At 40.1% G+C, this 20,621-nt stretch overlaps 1 protein-coding gene across 7 annotated transcripts in view; it reads right to left on the reverse strand.

Annotated features, from left to right (window-relative positions):
• LOC117503031 (1-phosphatidylinositol 4,5-bisphosphate phosphodiesterase beta-4-like) overlaps positions 1–20,621 on the reverse strand; it is a 77,886-nt gene that overhangs the window by 34,848 nt on the left and 22,417 nt on the right. For 6 of the 7 annotated variants that reach the window (XM_034162184.1, XM_034162182.1, XM_034162181.1 and 3 more), the window contains exons 3-4: positions 19,394–19,443; positions 1,733–1,829 (exon numbers count right to left, since the gene is read on the reverse strand). In XM_034162184.1, the coding sequence (XP_034018075.1) occupies positions 1,733–1,816 (84 nt within the window). In that variant the 5' untranslated portion in view covers positions 1,817–1,829; positions 19,394–19,443. The remainder of the gene's footprint in view (positions 1–1,732; positions 1,830–19,393; positions 19,444–20,621) is intronic. The other variant, XM_034162180.1, reaches the window with a different exon arrangement.

Raw genomic sequence — 20,621 nt, forward strand, 5'->3', positions numbered from 1 at the left:
GACTGCGGCTGAGTCACTATGACGACTGATGTACGCCATCTGCCACAGAATGGCTCTGCTGTGGTTTTTAGAGCGAACCAACGACCATTTATTCAGTCGTTCCACAGACACTGGGTGTGTCTTGTGTCCAACTCCGCTGCGGCTCTCATATTAAATGATGCAGAAATATAGTACCTGTTTCTATTTTCCACACTCAAACAAAAATCAAACGCCGTAACTGAAAACAAAACTTGGGATAGCAGAGAATGCCTGAGTGTTAGTGAGTACCATGTGCTCGCCACAGTGTGTAAGAAAAGTGCTGAATGAAAATTAGTCAAGTTACCAATAAATATCTCATTTTGATCACTGCACTTCATACCCAGCTTAATACAATTCAAAGTACTACACAGAATTCACTACAGTAAGGCCAGACTTGCCAAGGTTTATTCAGGCAAACTATGAGGGACGTGTCCAAAGTATTCCAGAAAGGGTTTTCTTTGCAGCCACAGACTCCAGCAGGTGATTTCACTGATGAACCCATCCCATCTACTCAAACTGTTGTTAATCATCAATGTTCTAGATGTTCTAAGACTCCCTGTGACTTGACCCACATATTTTGGTTGTGTCTGAAATTGTCCATCTACTGGCATACCTTGTTTCAATACAATCTCCAAAAGATTCTGGATGCAAAATCTGTTGTCCCCCCCCGCATAGCTATTTTTGACTTCCCCTAATCAAAAGAGTGTCATTGCCTTTACCGCTTTGCTTGCTCGACTGAGAATTCTGCTTTTGTGGAAGTTGCCTTTGCCACCTTGTCTTGCTTCTTTTAAAACTGGAACAAATTCTGATTACCTATGTGAAGCATCTCTCACCTGGGGAAATCTCCCCATAATGTAATGCAGTGGAATTGGGATAATCTCACTCTTGGTCATGCTTTACCATCTGCCCACCTGCCACTAGTATGGTTGCAGGAGCCACGGTTTCTTTTTCTTTTTAAATATTAATCAGTCCTCTGTATGTTTTTGTTCATTTTCTGTGTCGTTGGTTGTTCCTTTGATACATTTTTTGGGTATTTTTTTTGTTCATTTGCTTATTGTTTTATCATTCAATAAAATATATTGATTAAAAAAAAAATCGAGATTTGTTTGAGTGTGTAACAATATTGGCTATAAAAAAAAAACAATGAAGCATGTCAACCTCACATAGAAGTGAGGAAGTGAGGAGCCCCCCCCCCCAAAAAAAAAAACAGAATTTCACAGTGTTCCCGTTAAGAGATGCACAACTGCAAAGAGGACTTAGCGAGCTTCTTATCTGGCCATTCCTGGAATATTCTTCTGCCTTCCCAACTTTAACAATCGTGAAATCTAATAAAGCTACTTTGTTTTCCATTTAGGAAAAAATAAGGTTACTATTAGTACAGTTAAGTGCTCAGCTCGCTTTCATCTGTACAGGGAATGACATGAGAATCATTTGCACATAGTAAACTAAAGACTGTAACAGAGACAGTCCCAAATGATCCCAGACTGTTCCAAACACAGAGCAGGCTTATGTTACACTAATAGACGGGTTGTTCCTGCAAAGCTAAAAGGTTTATAGAAACGCTCAGTCCTTCCATCCGCAGAGGAAAAATTAGTTCCGCCCCTACTTCTGGAGGCGGTGGGGCGGTAAGGACAGTTGGGTACTTGTTAATATAGTCCACTTTCTATGCATTGTTGGAACATGATCACCATGCACAGAAATGCATCAGTCTTACCTCATCGAACCTGTCAAAGGAAGCCCCTTCCTGCATGAACTCAGGCAGGTGCCTCTGCCAGTTGAACTCGTAGGACTTTGTCATGGCTGCTCACAAACTGCAACACACAATAAGACACAGAGACAAAGAGAGAGCATCTTAAAAATGAGCAAAAACCAGGTGCAAAGGACTGGAGGACACAGTGTGTGCAGAATATCTGTCTTCCTCTTTTTTGCAGTCACAGTCAGATCCTGAATTCACCGAGGAGAGTTACTATACCTGTCCCTCCAGCGACTGATCCCAAAATATCCTCAGCTGAGAAATAGAATAACTTTTTGTACACCATCAGTCACAAACACGGTCTGAGCTCAAGTCACATTAAATCGATTTTTAGGGACAAGACATTAAGCTGAATTCAGATCACTCTGCACATACAGTAGTGTTCAGAGTAATAGTAGTGCTATATGACTAAAAAGATTAATCCAGGTTTTGAGTATATTTCTTATTGTTACATGGGAAACAAGGTACCAGTAGATTCAGTAGATTCTCACAAATCCAGTAAGACCAAGCGTTCATGACATGCACACTCTTAAGGCTATGAAATTGGGCTATTAGTAAAAAAAGTAGAAAAGGGGGTGTTCACAATAATAGTAGCATCTGCTGTTGATGCTACAAACTCAAAACTATGTTCAAACTGCTCTTTTAGCAATCCTGTGAATCACTAAACTAGTATTTAGTTGTATAACCACAGTTTTTCATGATTTCTTCACATCTGCGAGGCATTAATTTTGTTGGTTTGGAACCAAGAGTTTGCACGTTTACTAATGTGCTTGGGGTCATTGTCTTGTTGAAACACCCATTTCAAGGGCATGTCCTCTTCAGCATAAGGCAACATGACCTCTTCAAGCATTTTGACATATCCAAACTGATCCATGATACCTGATATGCAATATATAGGCCCAACACCATAGTAGGAGAAACATGTCCATATCATGATGCTTGCACCACCATGCTTCACTGTCTTCACTGTGAACTGTGGCTTGAATTCAGAGTTTGGGGGTCGTCTCACAAACTGTCTGCGGCCCTTAGACCAAAAAAGAACAATTTTACTCTCATCAATCCATAAAATATTCCTCCATTTCTCTTTAGGTGAGTTGATGTGTTCTTTGGCAAATTGTAACCTCTTCTGCACATGTCTTTTATTTAACAGAGGGACGTTGCAGGGGATTCTTGCAAATAAATTAGCTTCACACAGGTGTCTTCTAACTGTCACAGCACTTACAGGTAACTCCAGATTGTCTTTGATCATCCTGGAGGTGATCAATGGGTTAGCCTTTGCCGTTCTGGTTATTCTTCTATCCATTTTGATGGTTGTTTTCCATGTTCTTCCACGCGTCTCTATTTTTTTTGTCCATTTTAAAGCATTGGAGATCATTGTAGATGAAAAGCCTATAATTTTTTGCACCTGCGAATAAGTTTACCCCTCTCCAATCAACTTTTAATCAAACTACACTGTTCTTCTGAACAATGTCTTGAACGTCCCATTTTCCTCAGGCTTTCAAAGAGAAAAGCATGTTCAGCAGGTGCTGGCTTCATCCTTAAATAGGGGACACCTGATTCACACAAAATTGACGAACTCACTGACTGAATGCCACACTACTATTATTGTGAACACCCCCTTTTCTACTTGTTTCTACTAATAGCCCAATTTCATAGCCTTAAGAGTGTGCATACCATGAATGCTTGGTCTTGTTGGATTTGTGAGAATCTACTGAATCTACTGGTACCTTGTTTCCCATGTAACAATAAGAAATATACTCAAAACCTGGATTAATCTTTTTAGTCACATAGCACTACTATTATTCTGAACACTACTGTACATACAGGTAAACATTTTTTTTTTGAAATGTCATTTTCAGCCCCTTACTTAGAGATCTACTTCAAAATGCTTCGATATTCAGGTTAGCCTGACTGGTTAGACCAGGTTTCATGGACATCTATTCATGAGTAAAATGCCCTGGTTACACCCCTTTATCCAAAATATAATGATTTCTATTCTGGGCTGAGAGTCACATTTTAACAAAATTGTCATAAAACGTTTGTGTTTTGTCTTTAGTAGTAGAGGCCTGGTGGGCTGACAAGCCATCAAGAACCTCAGTCAGGCCAGAAGTATTTGTTAATAACACCAAAAAAAAAAAAAAAAAAAAAAAAAAGACAAAAAATACCACCAAAGGTAAAGTGTAAGTTTAAAAAAAAGGGATAAATCTTTTTGAGATTTTAATCTGATTTGAATGATGGTTTTGTCAAAAAGCAGCTTGTTAAGTCAGCCGCTGCGCAGCGCATAAATCAAGCTTTAGCTTTGACCTGCTTCATCAGGATGCCTGGAGTTAAAATTTGAAGGAAAATGTGGGTGCACATGCACCATAAGATCTGCCAGTGATGACGTCTTATAGCCAAATACATTCTGTGCACCTACAGAGTTGGCAGTGGGGGAGGCTAGTGATGCTGAAACTGAGCGATCCTAGTTTTTGGGTATTCTTTAATACACCCACTATTTGGTAAAAGTGATGCATTTCACTTATATTTTTCTGTGAAATATATCCAGGTTTTTTTCACCAATGTCCAAGCTCTGCAAGACTATAGTTGGATTGCATAAATAATGAGCGCCTCACTTTAATTTAACTTTGGTGCTTGCTATTCCCCAGCAAATACCATCAGGCCTGAAAATAATTCCCGGGGAACACAAGTTATATTTACATTTTTGATTAAATAAAAAAAAATAATTAAGCTTTACTGATTCTTTCCTTCCTGCAATGAACTGGTAATTTGTTCAGCCATAGCACGATGGATAAGACTCCAGTGCTAATGTGGTAAGTAGATAAAAATGGCCAGATGGATATCCATCGTCTGTGTTTACACCCAAAAATGAACAGCATCTGTTCAAGTCATGACCCAATCGCTTTGCCAGTTTGTGTCAAAATTTGGCGACTGACCATACTAAACGCTCATGAACCAACAAACAGATAAAAATATTTTCAAGGAGGAGACAAAGACCAGGCTGCAGGGAAAGCAACATATTACCACAGCTAAAATAAGCAGACAGACACTTAAAGAGAACCGAAGGGTGAAATCTTCCATTAAGCCTACTTTTAATGACGCACTCTGGATGTGCACTAATTCTCTTCAAACACAAACAGCGATTCATGTGACCCACCTGCACATGTTACATTACCAGATTCTGATAAGAAACTGTAATATTGTTGATGACACCGTCTAAATATAGGCTTCCTTTACGTCAGTTTTAAGTGTGTCGGGCAAAACCGAGAGTGTACTTGAGAACACAATACACTATGAATAGTCTAAGTGCTCAGCCAGTCAGTAAGTCATTAAGGGAATACGCTGAGGTGAGATTTGATTTAGATTTTTATTACAAACCCCCTCAGCCTATGTGGCTGCTCATCATGAGCCCTTCACGATAACAGATCGGTGAGTGGGTGAGAAGACGAGCAGAGAAAAGAGATGGGGCAAACCAGAAAAACAGTGCAACAGCATTAGACAACAAGCGAGGAAAGCACATGGAACTGTGAAAGGAGATGATAAAAGAGTGGCAGTGAACAAAAGTAAGGCGCTGATATAAAAGTCACCGAGAGATGTAAGAGGGAAGAATGAGAGGAAAAGATATTAAAGCAGGACAGACATGCGGAAGGTGGAGATAAAATAGGCAGAGATGAACGAGTGAAACAGCTGTGTGTGACAGAAGCTGGCTGGAGAGGCTGGAAGCACGGGGAGATGTCTGCTTTTGATGTGGGACAAGTAGATCACAGACAACATCAACAGAGGCTACGGAAACTACTGCTGGGATGGGCTTCTGTCCACTCCCAGCATGTCAAGTGCAGCTGTCCCAAGAGTTTTTCAGTTGTCTGTCAAATGCAGATTCACAGCTAGCCTCACGTCATACTAGAAACTATGAAAGATAGTGTCTGTCTTTAACTGGTACTCAAGTACGAGTTTATATATATATATATATATATATATATATATATATATGTACACACTCAACAAAAATATAAACGCAACACTTTTGGTTTTGCTCCCATTTTGTATGAGATGAACTCAAAGATCTAAAACTTTTTCCACATACACAATATCACCATTTCCCTCAAATATTGTTCACAAACCAGTCTAAATCTGTGATAGTGAGCACTTCTCCTTTGCTGAGATAATCCATCCCACCTCACAGGTGTGCCATATCAAGATGCTGATTAGACGCCATGATTAGTGCACAGGTGTGCCTTAGACTGCCCACAATAAAAGGCCACTCTGAAAGGTGCAGTTTTGTTTTATTGGGGGGGGGATACCAGTCAGTATCTGGTGTGACCACCATTTGCCTCATGCAGTACAACACATCTCCTTCGCATAGAGTTGATCAGGTTGTCAATTGTGACCTGTGGAATGTTGGTCCACTCCTCTTCAATGGCTGTGCGAAGTTGCTGGATATTGGCAGGAACTGGTACATGCTGTTGTATACGCCGGTCCAGAGCATCCCAAACATGCTCAATGGGTGACATGTCCGGTGAGTATGCCGGCCATGCAAGAACTGGGACATTTTCAGCTTCCAAGAATTGTGTACAGATCCTTGCAACATGGGGCCGTGCATTATCCTGCTGCAACATGAGGTGATGTTCTTGGATGTTGGCACAACAATGGGCCTCAGGATCTCGTCACGGTATCTCTGTGCATTCAAAATGCCATCAATAAAATGCACCTGTGTTCTTCGTCCATAACAGATGCCTGCCCATACCATAACCCCACCGCCACCATGGGCCACTCGATCCACAACATTGACATCAGGAAACCACTCACCCACACAACGCCACACATGCTGTCTGCCATCTGCCCTGGACAGTGTGAACCGGGATTCATCCGTGAAGAGAACACCTCTCCAACGTGCCAAACGCCAGCGAATGTGAGCATTTGCCCACTCAAGTCGGTTACGACGACGAACTGGAGTCAGGTCGAGACCCCGATGAGGACGACGAGCATGCAGATGAGCTTCCCTGAGACGGTTTCTGACAGTTTGTGCAGAAATTCTTTGGTTATGCAAACCGATTGTTTCAGCAGCTGTCCGAGTGGCTGGTCTCAGACGATCTTGGAGGTGAACATGCTGGATGTGGAGGTCCTGGGCTGGTGTGGTTACACGTGGTCTGCGGTTGTGAGGCTGGTTGGATGTACTGCCAAATTCTCTAAGGCACATCTGTGCACTAATCATGGTGTCTAATCAGCATCTTGATATGGCACACCTGTGAGGTGGGATGGATTATCTCAGCAAAGGAGAAGTGCTCACTATCACAGATTTAGACTGGTTTGTGAACAATATTTGAGGGAAATGGTGATATTGTGTATGTGGAAAAAGTTTTAGATCTTTGAGTTCATCTCATACAAAATGGGAGCAAAACCAAAAGTGTTGCATTTATATTTTTGTTGAGTGTATATATATATATATATATATATATATAGCACATTTTATACACTGCGGTCTTTCAGGGCGCTTAATAAATGAAGTGTACGTTGCAGAGATCCTTGACGCCAAACGTCCGTTCGGGTCATGTATGGCAACAACAACTTTACATACCAATCACATTCAACTGGTGATGATGTCCACCAACTTTTTGTAAATCCTACAAATTTTCAGAATGTCCCAAAGAGCAGCCCAGTCAACTGAATCAAACACTTTGCAAAAGTCAAAGGTATAACAAGTCATTTCTTCCACTCAGCCTGGAAGGATACTGGTCTCCCAAATGGAAGCAAAAATTATTTGCATTGCCAGAAGAGCAACGTCTCCACCCACCTAGAAGACTTCAGGTCAGATACCAGAGCTCTTTGGAGCTTTCCTTGCTATACCAGCTGTTTTACTTCCTTTTCCTACTTGTTCTTCTGCCTTACAAATGAAAACACCCTGGAGAAGCTGGTCAGTTGACAGAAATAATTATATTTATTTACCTACCAAATTTGCATTGATCAATCCAAGAATTTATACATTTAATCTACTTTATATCAATACAAAGTTGATGCTATTGTTTTTTGTATTTTTTAATTTGCCAAACAACTAAAGACAGGCTTCAGTGGAACATTTTACATGGGGGTTTTCAAGTTTTAGGCATTATATGGAGAAGACGTTTGACAGCCTGGACTCATGCGTGATACTGCCACCAAATGTAGCAGATTTTTGTGATGGGGTTGTCTTACCCCAACAATAACTATAACCAAATGCACACAGTGGGTCGGCACACCCTCACTGTTTGTGATCTTTAATTTCATGATATCGTCAAGAAATTAGTTCGTAATCCCATCATGAAAATCTACTTCATTTTTTGATATATCACAAACTAAAAGTTGAAATCACTTTTCATGATGGGGCACAAAATACCTCTGCGATACAGTTCAACTTTAATAAATAATAAAAAAAAAAAACAAGAGTCACAATAATGAATTGTGGTAGCTATATTATTGTTCGGCTTTTGTTTTTTGTTTTTTTTTTTGTTGTTGTTATTAAATTGCCTAAGGCCCAACCTAGTTAGCTCAACATTTTTTTGAAGCTGTAGCTGCAAAATCCATCAAGTACACTCAGTGATCTTCAAAAAAAAAGGTCAAACTCATCATCCCCAGCCTTCAGCAATCTGTGGTATTCCATCATTGGACCATAATACAAACTCACACATCCTGTCAGGGGAATGAAACAACAGATGCAAGCTTCCTGTAGGAATTAGGAACTGAGGCATGGCAGGCTGCCAAGTAACACAACCCACAGTAGGGAAACTAAAGCAAATTGGCTGAAACCAAATCTAAAAAAAGTAGTATATATTTTCAAACCAAAATAATCCAGATAAAACAACTCTCATGTACAGCTTGGACAAACTGGGTTGAACCGTTCTGTCCGACGTTAGCCAAGATCTTTACTCTCTCAACGCTATCTCAGTGGGATGAAATCTGTCCAATAGCAGCACGGCATACCGTGGTTCTGTAAGACCATGCCAGCTTGTGCCCTGAGCTCCTGGACATGCGAGTGTGCACGTGCCGAGGTGAGGGACTCGGAAGCAAGCGAGGCCTGAGCCCTGTCCAATCCAACAAAGAGATAATTATGACAGATAAGAGCCCCTTGAGGCAAGCCATTCTCTGCCTCTTCATCTAAAAAGGCAGCTAGGGTAACACCCAGTGGTCCCACACCTCATATACTAAAATTAAGCTGCAGCTACAGTCAGTCAGTCGCAGCATGATTGAACAGGAGTACACAATGGACACTAGTGAACAAGAACACCTGTAGAAAAAAATGAGAAGCACGCCTTTTACAGCATGGGATCTGCTCAGTTACAGCTCCAGTAAGAGCACAAGTTTGACAGTCATACAGTATCCCAATCATGCAAGATCACTGGTAATGGGCGAGTCTGGGAAGTCATTGAAATCCTGGTTCTTATTCTGAATACAGGACAATCACAAACCCAGACACTCCGACATACTCAACTACTCATGTGGTGCAATCAGGATATGCATTTATTCAAAAGCATTATCCGCAAACTCAAGGTCCTTGAACCTTCACTCACAAAAAAAAAAAAAAAAAAAGGCCCCCCAAGTTGCTGGACTTCAAGATCTTAATCAATGCCCAGTCCACTTAACAGAGTAGGATAGAACAAATCCCTTACAATGCCACAATTCACTACAGATATTCACACTTGTGTTGAGTGAGTAGTCACAGAGCTCGGATGTGCTTGATGGTTGACTTCCTGGGCATGAAATCAGACTGCTCCTAGTAAGCTTTTCACAGAAAAATGACCATCCTTTGGTTTTCCAGGAAGAAACAAACATCAAGAAACAACAGCGTTTATTGGCACTAGGATTATTAAACATATATTCTGACAGATTTAGTTTATAGCAACATTTTCCTTTGGACACTACATGTCGACCTCTCACCTCTGTGGATATCAACTTGCCATGTGTTGCCTCATCTGCATGAAATTCTGTTCTCATTACACTTGCACTTCAAGGTCAGGAAAACACTGACATGTCGTAGAGCTACTTCTGCTACAGTAGTGTCTGCACTGCCACAAAAATAGAGTCCCTGTGGTTACATGCACACATTCAGCAGTGTGCCACAGCTGAGAATGAGCAGCACCATGGGAGAGAAAGACGGAGGAGAGAAAAGCAGATTCTTGTTGACACACAACACTGGAAGGGGTTCATGTTGAGGTGATGCTTCCTGACTGATGTGTTGCATTTGTTGTGCATGTAATGTATTTTCTGGAGTACAAGTTGCACCATCTATAAATTGCAGCTGTCAAAAATTGGCTATTGAAGGGGATAAACCAGTGGTGGGCACAGTTCCGCTAATCTGCTAACCGCTAATTAGCAAAGCTAACATTTTCATTAGCGGATTAGCTTTTCAAATAATTTTGAAAACCATCAGCGGACCAATTAGCTTCCAATAAGTTTAGTTCCAATAACATTTAGACCGCTAACATATTTTTGCAGGCATAGTGAATAGTGTAGCAGCAGATGGCAGTGTGAACAACCACACATTCGCTAAAAGTGATGGACTTGAACAGAATTTTCAATTTTCAAATTGCCTTTTTTTACAAATGAAAAAAATGACATTTACAAATACAGATTTATTTGTAAAACCCATCACACGTTTCAGTAACTGTGTGTTATACCGACAAGGCAGCCAACCATTGATGTCAGGAAAGTAATGTACCCATAATGCAATGTGGCATGTGTGTCTAAACGCTAAAACCTTCAAAATTTGTCCATTACTTTAAAACTAAAACATATAGCTGATATTTTCACTTTGTAAAATGACAGCCGTGATGTTAATTTCAATAACTTGTCCGGAATTAGTTTGTTTAAAATTATAACCATAAGTCAAAACTGTCTGCCTGTGCAAGACTCCAGTGAAATGACCGGCAGGTCTGTATGGTGTCAAGAGAAATTAATTTTTTCCCCTCTCTTTTCTCTCTGATCACTATGTCTCTTTTGCTGAGAGAACGCCGATCTGAGACAGAAGCGCTGATTCGTTGTTGTGTCAGAAGCTGCTGTGTACTGAAGTCAATACTGAAAGTTATCGTTTTAGCTTTTCTGTAACTAGCGCAAAGTTTTTTAGGGATTTATTAGTTTAGCTTAACAAAAGTTAACTTTTCAATTAGCGGATTAACGGTTATCGAAGCTAACATTTTGGTTAGCTGTGCCCACTACTGGGATAACCGCATACACGCATATTATATATATATATATATATATATATATATATATATATATATATATATATATATATATATATATATATATATATATCACTTTTTCCTGCATTATCAACTCTTTAATTTCAAATTTTAGTGCACTGTTGTAGTGTATTTTTGAAATTGCATTTATTATAATTTTTATTAAAGTTTATTTTGTGCTTTGTTTCCTGGTAAAGCCATATATAACTAGTTAATAATAATAATAATAATAATAATAATAATAATAATAATAGCCAACATAAGTTGCAGGACCTCTCAAACAACAAACAAAAACTATGGCTTACAGCAAGTGTTTGTGCCAGAATATATCTGGACTTTGGAAGTGCATGTCTGAAAAATAGGTTTTTTATATGCCTGAGAGAGATAGCATACAATTATACTGCTGTGTTATTTTCTAAAGTTGCCAACTTGTGCATAAAATGGGATAAAAATATCAGGAAGACCAGGTTACCCAATGCAATCTGGGACAACATCAGCAGTGACTGGAATAAATTTACTTTATTGTTAATGTTGGTTCTAGGTTTAAAGTAAAATTATAGCAGGTTTTTGTCTTTTCAGAACTGTTGATCCACTGTAGGTTTTGTTTAATTCTGTGCAAGTTTCCCCGATTCAACAGAGAAAAATAAGAGAGAACAGAACACACCTCAGGACACTTGGTTTAGTTAAACAGCGTTTGTTATGACCTCCAGCAAAACAATCACCAACCAGGATACAGAAAATCCTGGAGGCAAACTTTTACACTGCTGCTCAGAGGTGATATTCATTCAAGATCACACGCAGACTAAAACAGTGTGGTGGTGGTTGCAGGGTGGCGGCTTTGTTTAATTGCATTACCATGAATTAGATTAAATGCAGGCAGAATCGAGTTAGCGGGATGATTTCTGTTTTTTATACTGCCTCACACACGCTCACATGGCACTCACATGTGAGTGCCATGTGACATGGGGAAACAATACCACAGAAATGTGACTGTGTACACAGAGTAGTCTTTAATTTAATGAAAGCACTTAGCAAGGAATATGCTGCTGTTTTGTTAAACACCAAGGAGACCTCTGATATCTGAGCAAACAGCAATCAGTATGTGGCCGTGAAATCAATAGGACTATTTTCACAATTCACTTAATGACGAGACAGCAGTGCTGTACAGAGAGCAGTGATCACTGAGTAAACATGTACTCAGCTCGACAAGGACAGAGATCCTGTGTGTGACATGTGCAAGACGTCTGAATTCACTCCTCAAGTGCAGTGCTGAATGAAGCGGATAATCTTGTTGGCTCTGTTTTACATTGTAACACGCATTTCTGCAAATGAAACCAGTGTAACGTGAGCTGCAAGACTGAACAATGAGAGACTTGAGTTTAGACACCAACCCACCCACAGCTACAGAAGATTTCTACTGAATCTGAATCTTGCAGGGTTATTGGCAGTACACGCTATAGGTGTGCCTCTATGTTGGTTTATAGCCACACCTGTTTGTGCTTCTACTATATTCAGTTATGCGCATCTTTTTCTTCTCCAGAAATTACTGTCAAAACATAAGCTTTGGATCATGGACTTGTCTCAATCATCAAGCCGGGTTAGAAACATCTGTTTAAAAAAAATAAATAAATACAAGAAGGATTTCCATTAACTACAACAAATGGGATTAAGTGGTGTAACTTATCATAGACTACTTATACAAGACATAAAATTAAGCAAATACTACACGAAAAAAAAGGCCATCAAACTCTGCAAAATAAGTTACAGCAACAAGGCTGTGCAGTTGACACATGCAGGGTCTAAACAAAATGTATTTTTCATAACTGGAGTTGGCTCAGGTTTACACAGAGTGCAGGAGAAAATGACAAGACCTCGAGGAGAATTTAAATCAGATTTTGAGGAGGAGCATCTCTTAGATCTTTCTCAGTCTGTCAAGCTTTCAAAACGAGTGCCTTTCTTTTCTCCAGTGTTTGCACAGTATTAATTTGATTATGCTTTTGCCCATGGGTGTTTGCTGGTTTCTTAGCAAGATGATCAAATTAACTTGTATCACGAAGCTTAGTGAAAATATTATAAGTGCTCTGGAACAGGTCCTGCAAAATATATCCCAAAGCGACTACTGTATGAAAAACTCCTGCATTATCATCTATGTTCACTACATGGCACCATCTATACACGTGACAAGCTGTTCCTGTATACTGAATGTGGTACTGTGATTCACACTCCAGAGCAACAGGTGGCAGTAATGGACCATTAAGCTGGGTACCCACCCTAGTAAAACAAGAGGAAGCATCAGTAGCTCTGAATAAGAAAAAACATTCTTTGTCTTACAGAACAAGTAAAATTAATAATCATGTTCTCAAACTGAAAGAAAAAAAAAACCCCACTCTGGAACACAAATGAGAGAACACAACCATCATCATATTTGACATAACACTTGTTTGGACTGTATGAGACAGTAAGAAAATTAAGTCTATTACCTTTTACAAATGTTTAAATTCAGTGCATGTTTACCTCACATATGGCAGTCTATTCAGTGGTAATAAGAAGTAGTTTACTCGTGTTTTGATTATACAATAACAATGAGCTCATTAGCTTCTGCCCATTGTTTGCATTATAAATAAATAAATAATATGCAGAATTTTAGTTACAATCTGTTCAGTGGCCAAAAGAAGTGCTTTACCCAACTTTTAAGCCTTGTACCATAAGTTGAATTAGCCGTTAGCTTCATCTCACTGACAGTGTTTGCATTATCAACAAACAAAGCATTGGCTGACTTCATTTCACCTCTATTCAAAGATAAATGCCCCACTTCATGATGCATTTTTGGACAGATGTTACTAATACACCGGTGTGACCTATAGTCCAAAAATTATGATACAGCTTCGGATCTTGGTTGAAACCTCACCCTTGCCACATTTCTCCATTTAATGTGGAGTTGTGTCAGAAAGGGCAGCCGGCGTAAAACATGCCAAATCAGCATGAAAACCCACCTAGGATCTGCTGTGGCGACCTCAAGTGAAAACAAGGGAGCAGAAGATAGATGGATAGACACACATACTCTCATACGAGGTGAATCAAATCCTCTGAAGTCACTCCTCAAAAAGTCTATAAAGTTAAATATGCACAAAAATGTGATTATTGTGGGGTGCATATGAAACTATTTTTTCTTCAGTTCTTTGGGACTGGACATACAATCATGTGTTTGCACACAAATAAAAACATACTGATCCAGTAAGCATGAGTTTTGCCCCTATACAATACAGCAAAAGTTTCTGATATTGATCCCTACAGTGAACAGTAAAATAGCTCATAAAACAAATATAATCACACATACACAGACACAAACACTTTGAGTTCTACATAGAGTCATCCATCCACTGCAGAATTGATTTATAAAAGGGGTTTAACACAGCCTAATGGAGGGAGCATCACTGGGATAAATGGCGACCTAAAGCCTGTGCCAAATGGTGGATATTAGTGTGTGAAGGTGTACTGCACCCCTTGCTGAGGGAACAATGAGGCCCCTCAGAGGGACAGAGTGGAAGGGAGAGGATGAGGTGAGAGAGGAGTCAGAGCTCTCCCCGGGTTATCAGCGGTCTAGATCAGAGTTATTTACAGATGACTTTGCATGTGAGGGATGTCTGCATGTGTGTGCAAGCTCATGCATATGCTTAAAAAGGAACTTTTTCAGGGACGTCCCTGCATTTGATGAGGTGGAGGATTGACACTGACGTATGAACACACTCAGAACACCCCTACAACTTGGACAAACTGATGCTGGAAATCTGACCTGTGATCTGTAAACACTAACTTTTGTTGCATAACTTCTTTAGGTCAAGTAGACAATATCAGGTAGTACCACAAGTGGGTGTTTTGCTTTACTGTTGTTTTCAGCAACCCAAAAGTACGGCTGTAATACAAACTCAAACTGAAGGCTCGACCTAATTTTGGTGATTCAACTGGACGTTAGAAGATCAAGTCAAGTGTAGAACAACCTGGAAGAACTTGTTAACTTGATGGAAGTTAGATAACTGGTCTTTACAAAGCAGGGTTGTCACAATACTACAATTTCAAACTCAATACCAATACCCAGGAAAATACTCATTAGCATGTAGGTTGTGCAAAAACAACATCCATATTGTTTTCAGAGTTCATCAAGCGAACACAGTTTTTCGGAAGTGTCTAATGGGGGATTTCAGAATCATCTTGAACTGGAAGGCATGGCCTTGATGTCAAAGCTGGTCTTTGGCCTGCTTTCATTTTTATTATTGCTGGAGGAGGTGAAGGTGAAGACACTGTTTATATCAATACTGTTACAAATGAATATCGAATCTGATACTAATTTTAGTATCAATAGCTAGGATAAAATTTTAGCGTAGTGGTAATGTCGAGGGAGCATAGTGACCAAGGAGGGGATGGTGCGGAAGGGGGGCCGCTTTTGAAAATTTAAGCTAAAAATTTGCCATTCTAGGGGTACCCAAAGGGGAAAAGCCAGGTACGACAGCCCAAGTCCCTTCATCATGTCCAAAAGGCTGGGGAAGTTTGTTGAGTGGGCCCTCAGTAAGGCAGTCGGAGTCTGTGGACATTTTTAAGTCAAGACTTAAAACCTATTTTTATTCTCTTTCTTATGAGTACTCGTAGTTTTTATTTTATGTTTTATTCTTTTACTTCTGTTTTTAATTAGGTATTTGAATTTTTTTATTTTTATTTATTTATTTTAATTTTTTATGTTGAACTGTTCTGTGTGAGGCACTTTGAGATGGCTTTTGTTGTAATTTGGTGCTTTATAAGCTGATTAAATTGAAATTGAACACTTTATTGAATCTTAAAGTAAATAAATATGAAATTGGTTATTGGATCCTTAAACTCTGGACATAATAAACTCTACATGGTGGATCCTTGATCTTTGGACATAAACAGAAATAAAATCTGTTAGTTTTTGTCAAAAGCATTTCCTTTCAGACATTATTATTGGCATGAATGTATTTCCATATCTGAGGTGAGCTCTTACAGCTCGCTGCGCTACACGTCAGGTTCATAAAGAATGTAGGATGTCTCATTTTGGGAGGAAAAAACGTTTTAGTCAATTGTAGTTAATTGTCTGTATTGCAACGTTTGTAAGAGGTGTCATTTTATTTAAAGCGGAAATTAGTTTTGAAGTTATTAATTCTGAGCGGACTCTGTCTCAGCAGAGAGCCGCACAGCGTTTGGAGCTGTGACAACGAAACGGAGGACGAGTCTCGTTTGTTTACTGCAATAAGACAAGAGTCCCAGTTAGTGACTTTAATACACACAAAAGTGACTCATGATATTTTAATGGCTTTGAGAGGGGTTAAGAAGCGGATTTACTGCTTCAGAAGAGCAGCGAATCAAAAGCCACGAGCCATTGAATCGAAGCATTGCTTCATTGAGTCACGCTTCAAACTGGAGTCGCGCTGCAGAAATGGTTGATTACAGACCCGTTACGCTGTATTGAAAATAAGCGTAACGGGCCGTAACGCATGTTTGTGCTAGCTAGAACCCTGATTAGTATCCGAGTATTGACTTTATTTACATTGCAGCCGTATTACAAAGGGATGCTTCTGAAGCAAAAATACACATTTTTCCACAGATATTTCTTACATGACACCCAAGATGTGTGAAGGTCTCATTCACACCAGAATTGGAGGTCAGAGGTTTTTCCTGCTACACAGGTGCTGTGACGGGCTCTTCTGGACTTCGCCAAACATGGTCAAAAACAGACGACGCACACAAACGCATGTAACATTTTCGGGTTGGCCTACATGAGGTGTGTGGCTATTTTCTCAGATGAACTCAAACTTTGGAATTCATGCCAAACTTTACAACTTGTTTGTGCAAACTAATGAAGAATAAATCAAATTCAGGACTACAGTGTTACATCTGAGATGCTAGGCTGAGATCCAGCCCACCTCTTATTCCACTTACCGTTGTGTATTTCGGAAGGAGACATAGCGGGGGGGTGGGTGGAGGAGGGATAACCCAGAATGAGCGAGAGAAAAACATTAATAACAGCAGCTTAAGACAAAGAGAACTGGGTAGAAGGAGGGAGAAGGGGTTGTTCAAACATCTGGGATTTCTCCCATTGCCCAAATAAGTACCTATTAATGAAGAATTTGTGCCCTGCTGGGCTACAGATAAGACAGCCAGGAGAATGAAGCAGTGGAAATAGAACATGTCCATATAGAGCGGGAGCTATGGAGAGAGGGAGCAAGAAGAGGCCAAGGGTTAAATGCTTCCCCAGAATGTGAGTTTTTAACTGGCTTAAACCTACCGACGCAGCCGGAGGCCAACTGTGAGCATGATTGAGCACCGGCGGCTGAACTACTGGCTGACAAATCATCGTCTTTAAATAGGCTCCAAAGTCAAGTGCCATGTTTACTGATGTTTAAAACATTAAAAAATGAGACAGACTGAAGGTTTTGCATCAGGCTCTGCAGCCTCATTTGGCTCCGGTTGTTCCCATGCAGTGTTGTGACTGACAGCGAGGACAGACGAGGATGGAAACGGAAAGAGGAAAACCTGCCATGACAAACAAACACTCCACAGATGTTACTCCAAGCTGACACCACTGGTCTCCATGGAAACCTCGCTGGCCAGTAATAGCCTGGAGCTCGGCTGGCTGCGGCGGCGTCATGCAGACGCGCACGTGTGGCACACACACAAACACACACAGATACTGAATGGGATCCCAGAATGTATTTATAGAATCTGAGGGTCTCACCGGCCCACCCAGTGCAACACGTCCCTGAGGCTTTCCCAAAACATTCACATCTGTAAACAGAGTCCATCGACCCCGTCTTTAAAAACTCTAACCCTCCACATAAACAGGGATAATCTCCATTCTAGTAAACAAGTCCCGTAATTGGCCATTCTAGATGGCTGGGAATGAAACACAGCGTTAGAGTTTTAATTCCCAGGTACCGATTAAAAAAAAAAAAAAAAAGTACACTGTCTGAACTGGGTGAAAGGAAACAAACATTTCTTTAAATAAGCTGCGACTTTACTTCTATTGGACCGTCCACTGAGTACAACTCTGAATTTTGAAGGCGCAGTTCTGTGACAAACTATTCTGAGTCATCAAAGAAATTCATTTAATTCAGGTTTTTGGTGCAGGGCTGTGTGGGCGTTTCCTGCCGCACCTGCTATTTTTGTGCAAAAGAGCTGGAATATAAATTGGCAGATGTGGTGAATCATCATTAGCCTCTCCTGTCACATTACGAGTTTCATATCTCTGACACAGACGAGCAGCTGACAGAGGGATACGTTCAACAAAAATGATAGAGAAAATATCGTTTTCCAGATGGTGCAGAGAGACGAGGCTTGAATGCACATCAAATACGCAGGTAAAGGCAATCAGTATAAAGTCCAACACTGTCAGAACTTTGATGCAACACATCAAAAAGCTGGATCCCATCATGACATGCCACTTTTGCCACAACTGGAGAATAGCAAGCTTTTGAAAAGCCCCTAACAGTATTTCACCCGCATGTACAATCTGAGGTGGCAAATTTATCATGCATGTCAGTTTTTATGTACTTCCATACAGAACGTCCACAGCTCTGCTCCTGGAGATCACCTGTCCGACATGTTTTCCAACTCCCGGGTGTGTTCAGCCAATCAACAGACCTCATTAATCAGCTATGGCTGCTACAGGTAGGTAAACAAAATATGGAGGGTGGGGGATCTCCAGGAGCAGAGTTGGTGACACCTGCCATTTAGGTTATCAAATGGTAACCTAAATTCCATGCTACGGTAACGGAATTACAATCAGAGCAAAATTTTTTTGTAAACTTGCTGCCACTGTAATTCCACTGCCACAGAATAGCCCCAGTGTATAGCTTAGAACTGATGACTTTACTGATATTTAAGCTGCAGCTTGAATTTATGATCCACATTTAAGCACAGCTACAGGTTGCACTCCTTAAAATTTGTATATTTCATTTTTCACGCCTGATCATGACCGCTGCCCAGTCCCCCAAAACATTTAGCTTGCAAGCGGTTGAAAAAGCACTATTTTACTCAAAAAGTGACTTTGTGCAAGAAGCGTTTGTGGTTTTGAAATGTCTCTTTGAAGCACTACAGCAGAGATCTACTTTTACATTTAAACAAAACGCTCACCTTCCTTATTCCAGTGGTAGCAAATGAATACCGAACAGGCAGGGAAAACTAATTAGTAGCAGCACTGCTTGTACTGACTGTTGTTAGTCTACTAAAATACAGGCTGGCATTCATGCCATATAATCACTTTCTTTAATCATTCCGATGTTACATCATGAGTATCCGTTAAGAAATTAATCACTCAGCTGTTGTTTTTCTGATTAAACAAATGAGCTGATGTAGTGTTAATATTACACCAAATGATGTATTTGAAGGAGGAGGACTTACTTACCAGGTGACAGAAAACCGATGGGAAATACTGGAAGACAGCACTGGGCCACTCTAATTAGAGATAGAGAGAAAAAAAAGGAAGAAATAACAGTAATAAAAGTAGGTCAAGGATGTATTTCCACATAATGCATTGACTTCTTTCTTCAGCTAACAGAGGATGCACATAATTGTAATCCCATTCTTTCCCCCGTTGGCGCCTAACACTCTTTAATCTATTTGGCTTGTGAAGACTGTTAATCAATCTTTCGGCTCCCGCTAAATAAACTTTTAATAGGAAACTGCTTTCATTAGGAAAGGATGCCTTAGTCAGGGAGACGTTGAAATGAGCTGGCAAATTAGACAAACACCAGCATCACCGCAGCCGAGCGGTGCATATGTCAGTCGTGATGAGTGTGTCTGCTCAAAAGCTTAAAATGTAAATGTGAAGGAAACGGAGCTGAACAGTGCAGACGGAAATAGGGATATCCTCCTTTTGGCACATCATCTTAAATTCTTGGGAGCACGCTGAAGACAAGTTGCTCAACATTTCCTGCACTTAGCAACACCTGGGAATCTGGTTTTGTGTCTCCTCACCTCATCATCAAAGCTCTGTCTTCACTTACTCAGTGTTGGGCAGGAACTCCGACAGTTTCTTTTTATGCAGACACTTTGCAAGATAAGAAATTTGACCAGATAAGTGTAGCCGACATGGGCTAGATTTCAACCCCGTTCCGCAAGCTGTATGTTTAAAAAGGGATTACCCACTCTCATGATTTGTGACAGTGAAAATGTATCTTCTGATTTCAAATTATTTGGGTACGTTTTGAAGAGGGTGACGTTAAAGTCATTTAATATTAAGAATGGTTTACAGCATTTTCATCATTCAGTGTTTATATGAACTACAGCACATGACCTAATCCAATTCAAGCATGAGACTTTTGCAGCATTTTTCTGTACAATTTTCTAATTCTTACTTAAAGGGCTTTTTCAGTATCAGTTCTCAATAAACAGATTATTTGACAAAGTGTGCCAAAGTGTTCCTCTGCAACTAATAAGTGCAATAATTCTCATTCTGCAATAATGTATTTAATTTATTCCTTTGTCCTTATCCAGTGGTTGGAGAAAACCATGGGGACACCCATCCTTCACCTAGCTGCAACAGAGAGATGTCACCTTCAACAGCTGGGGATGAAGCAACACATGCTCCCAGACTTGACTTGAGTGGATTATTCAGTTCCATATTTTATTCA

Source organism: Thalassophryne amazonica, chromosome 21 (assembly GCF_902500255.1).
Source record: "Thalassophryne amazonica chromosome 21, fThaAma1.1, whole genome shotgun sequence".
Classification (NCBI taxonomy): Eukaryota; Metazoa; Chordata; class Actinopteri; order Batrachoidiformes; family Batrachoididae; genus Thalassophryne; species Thalassophryne amazonica.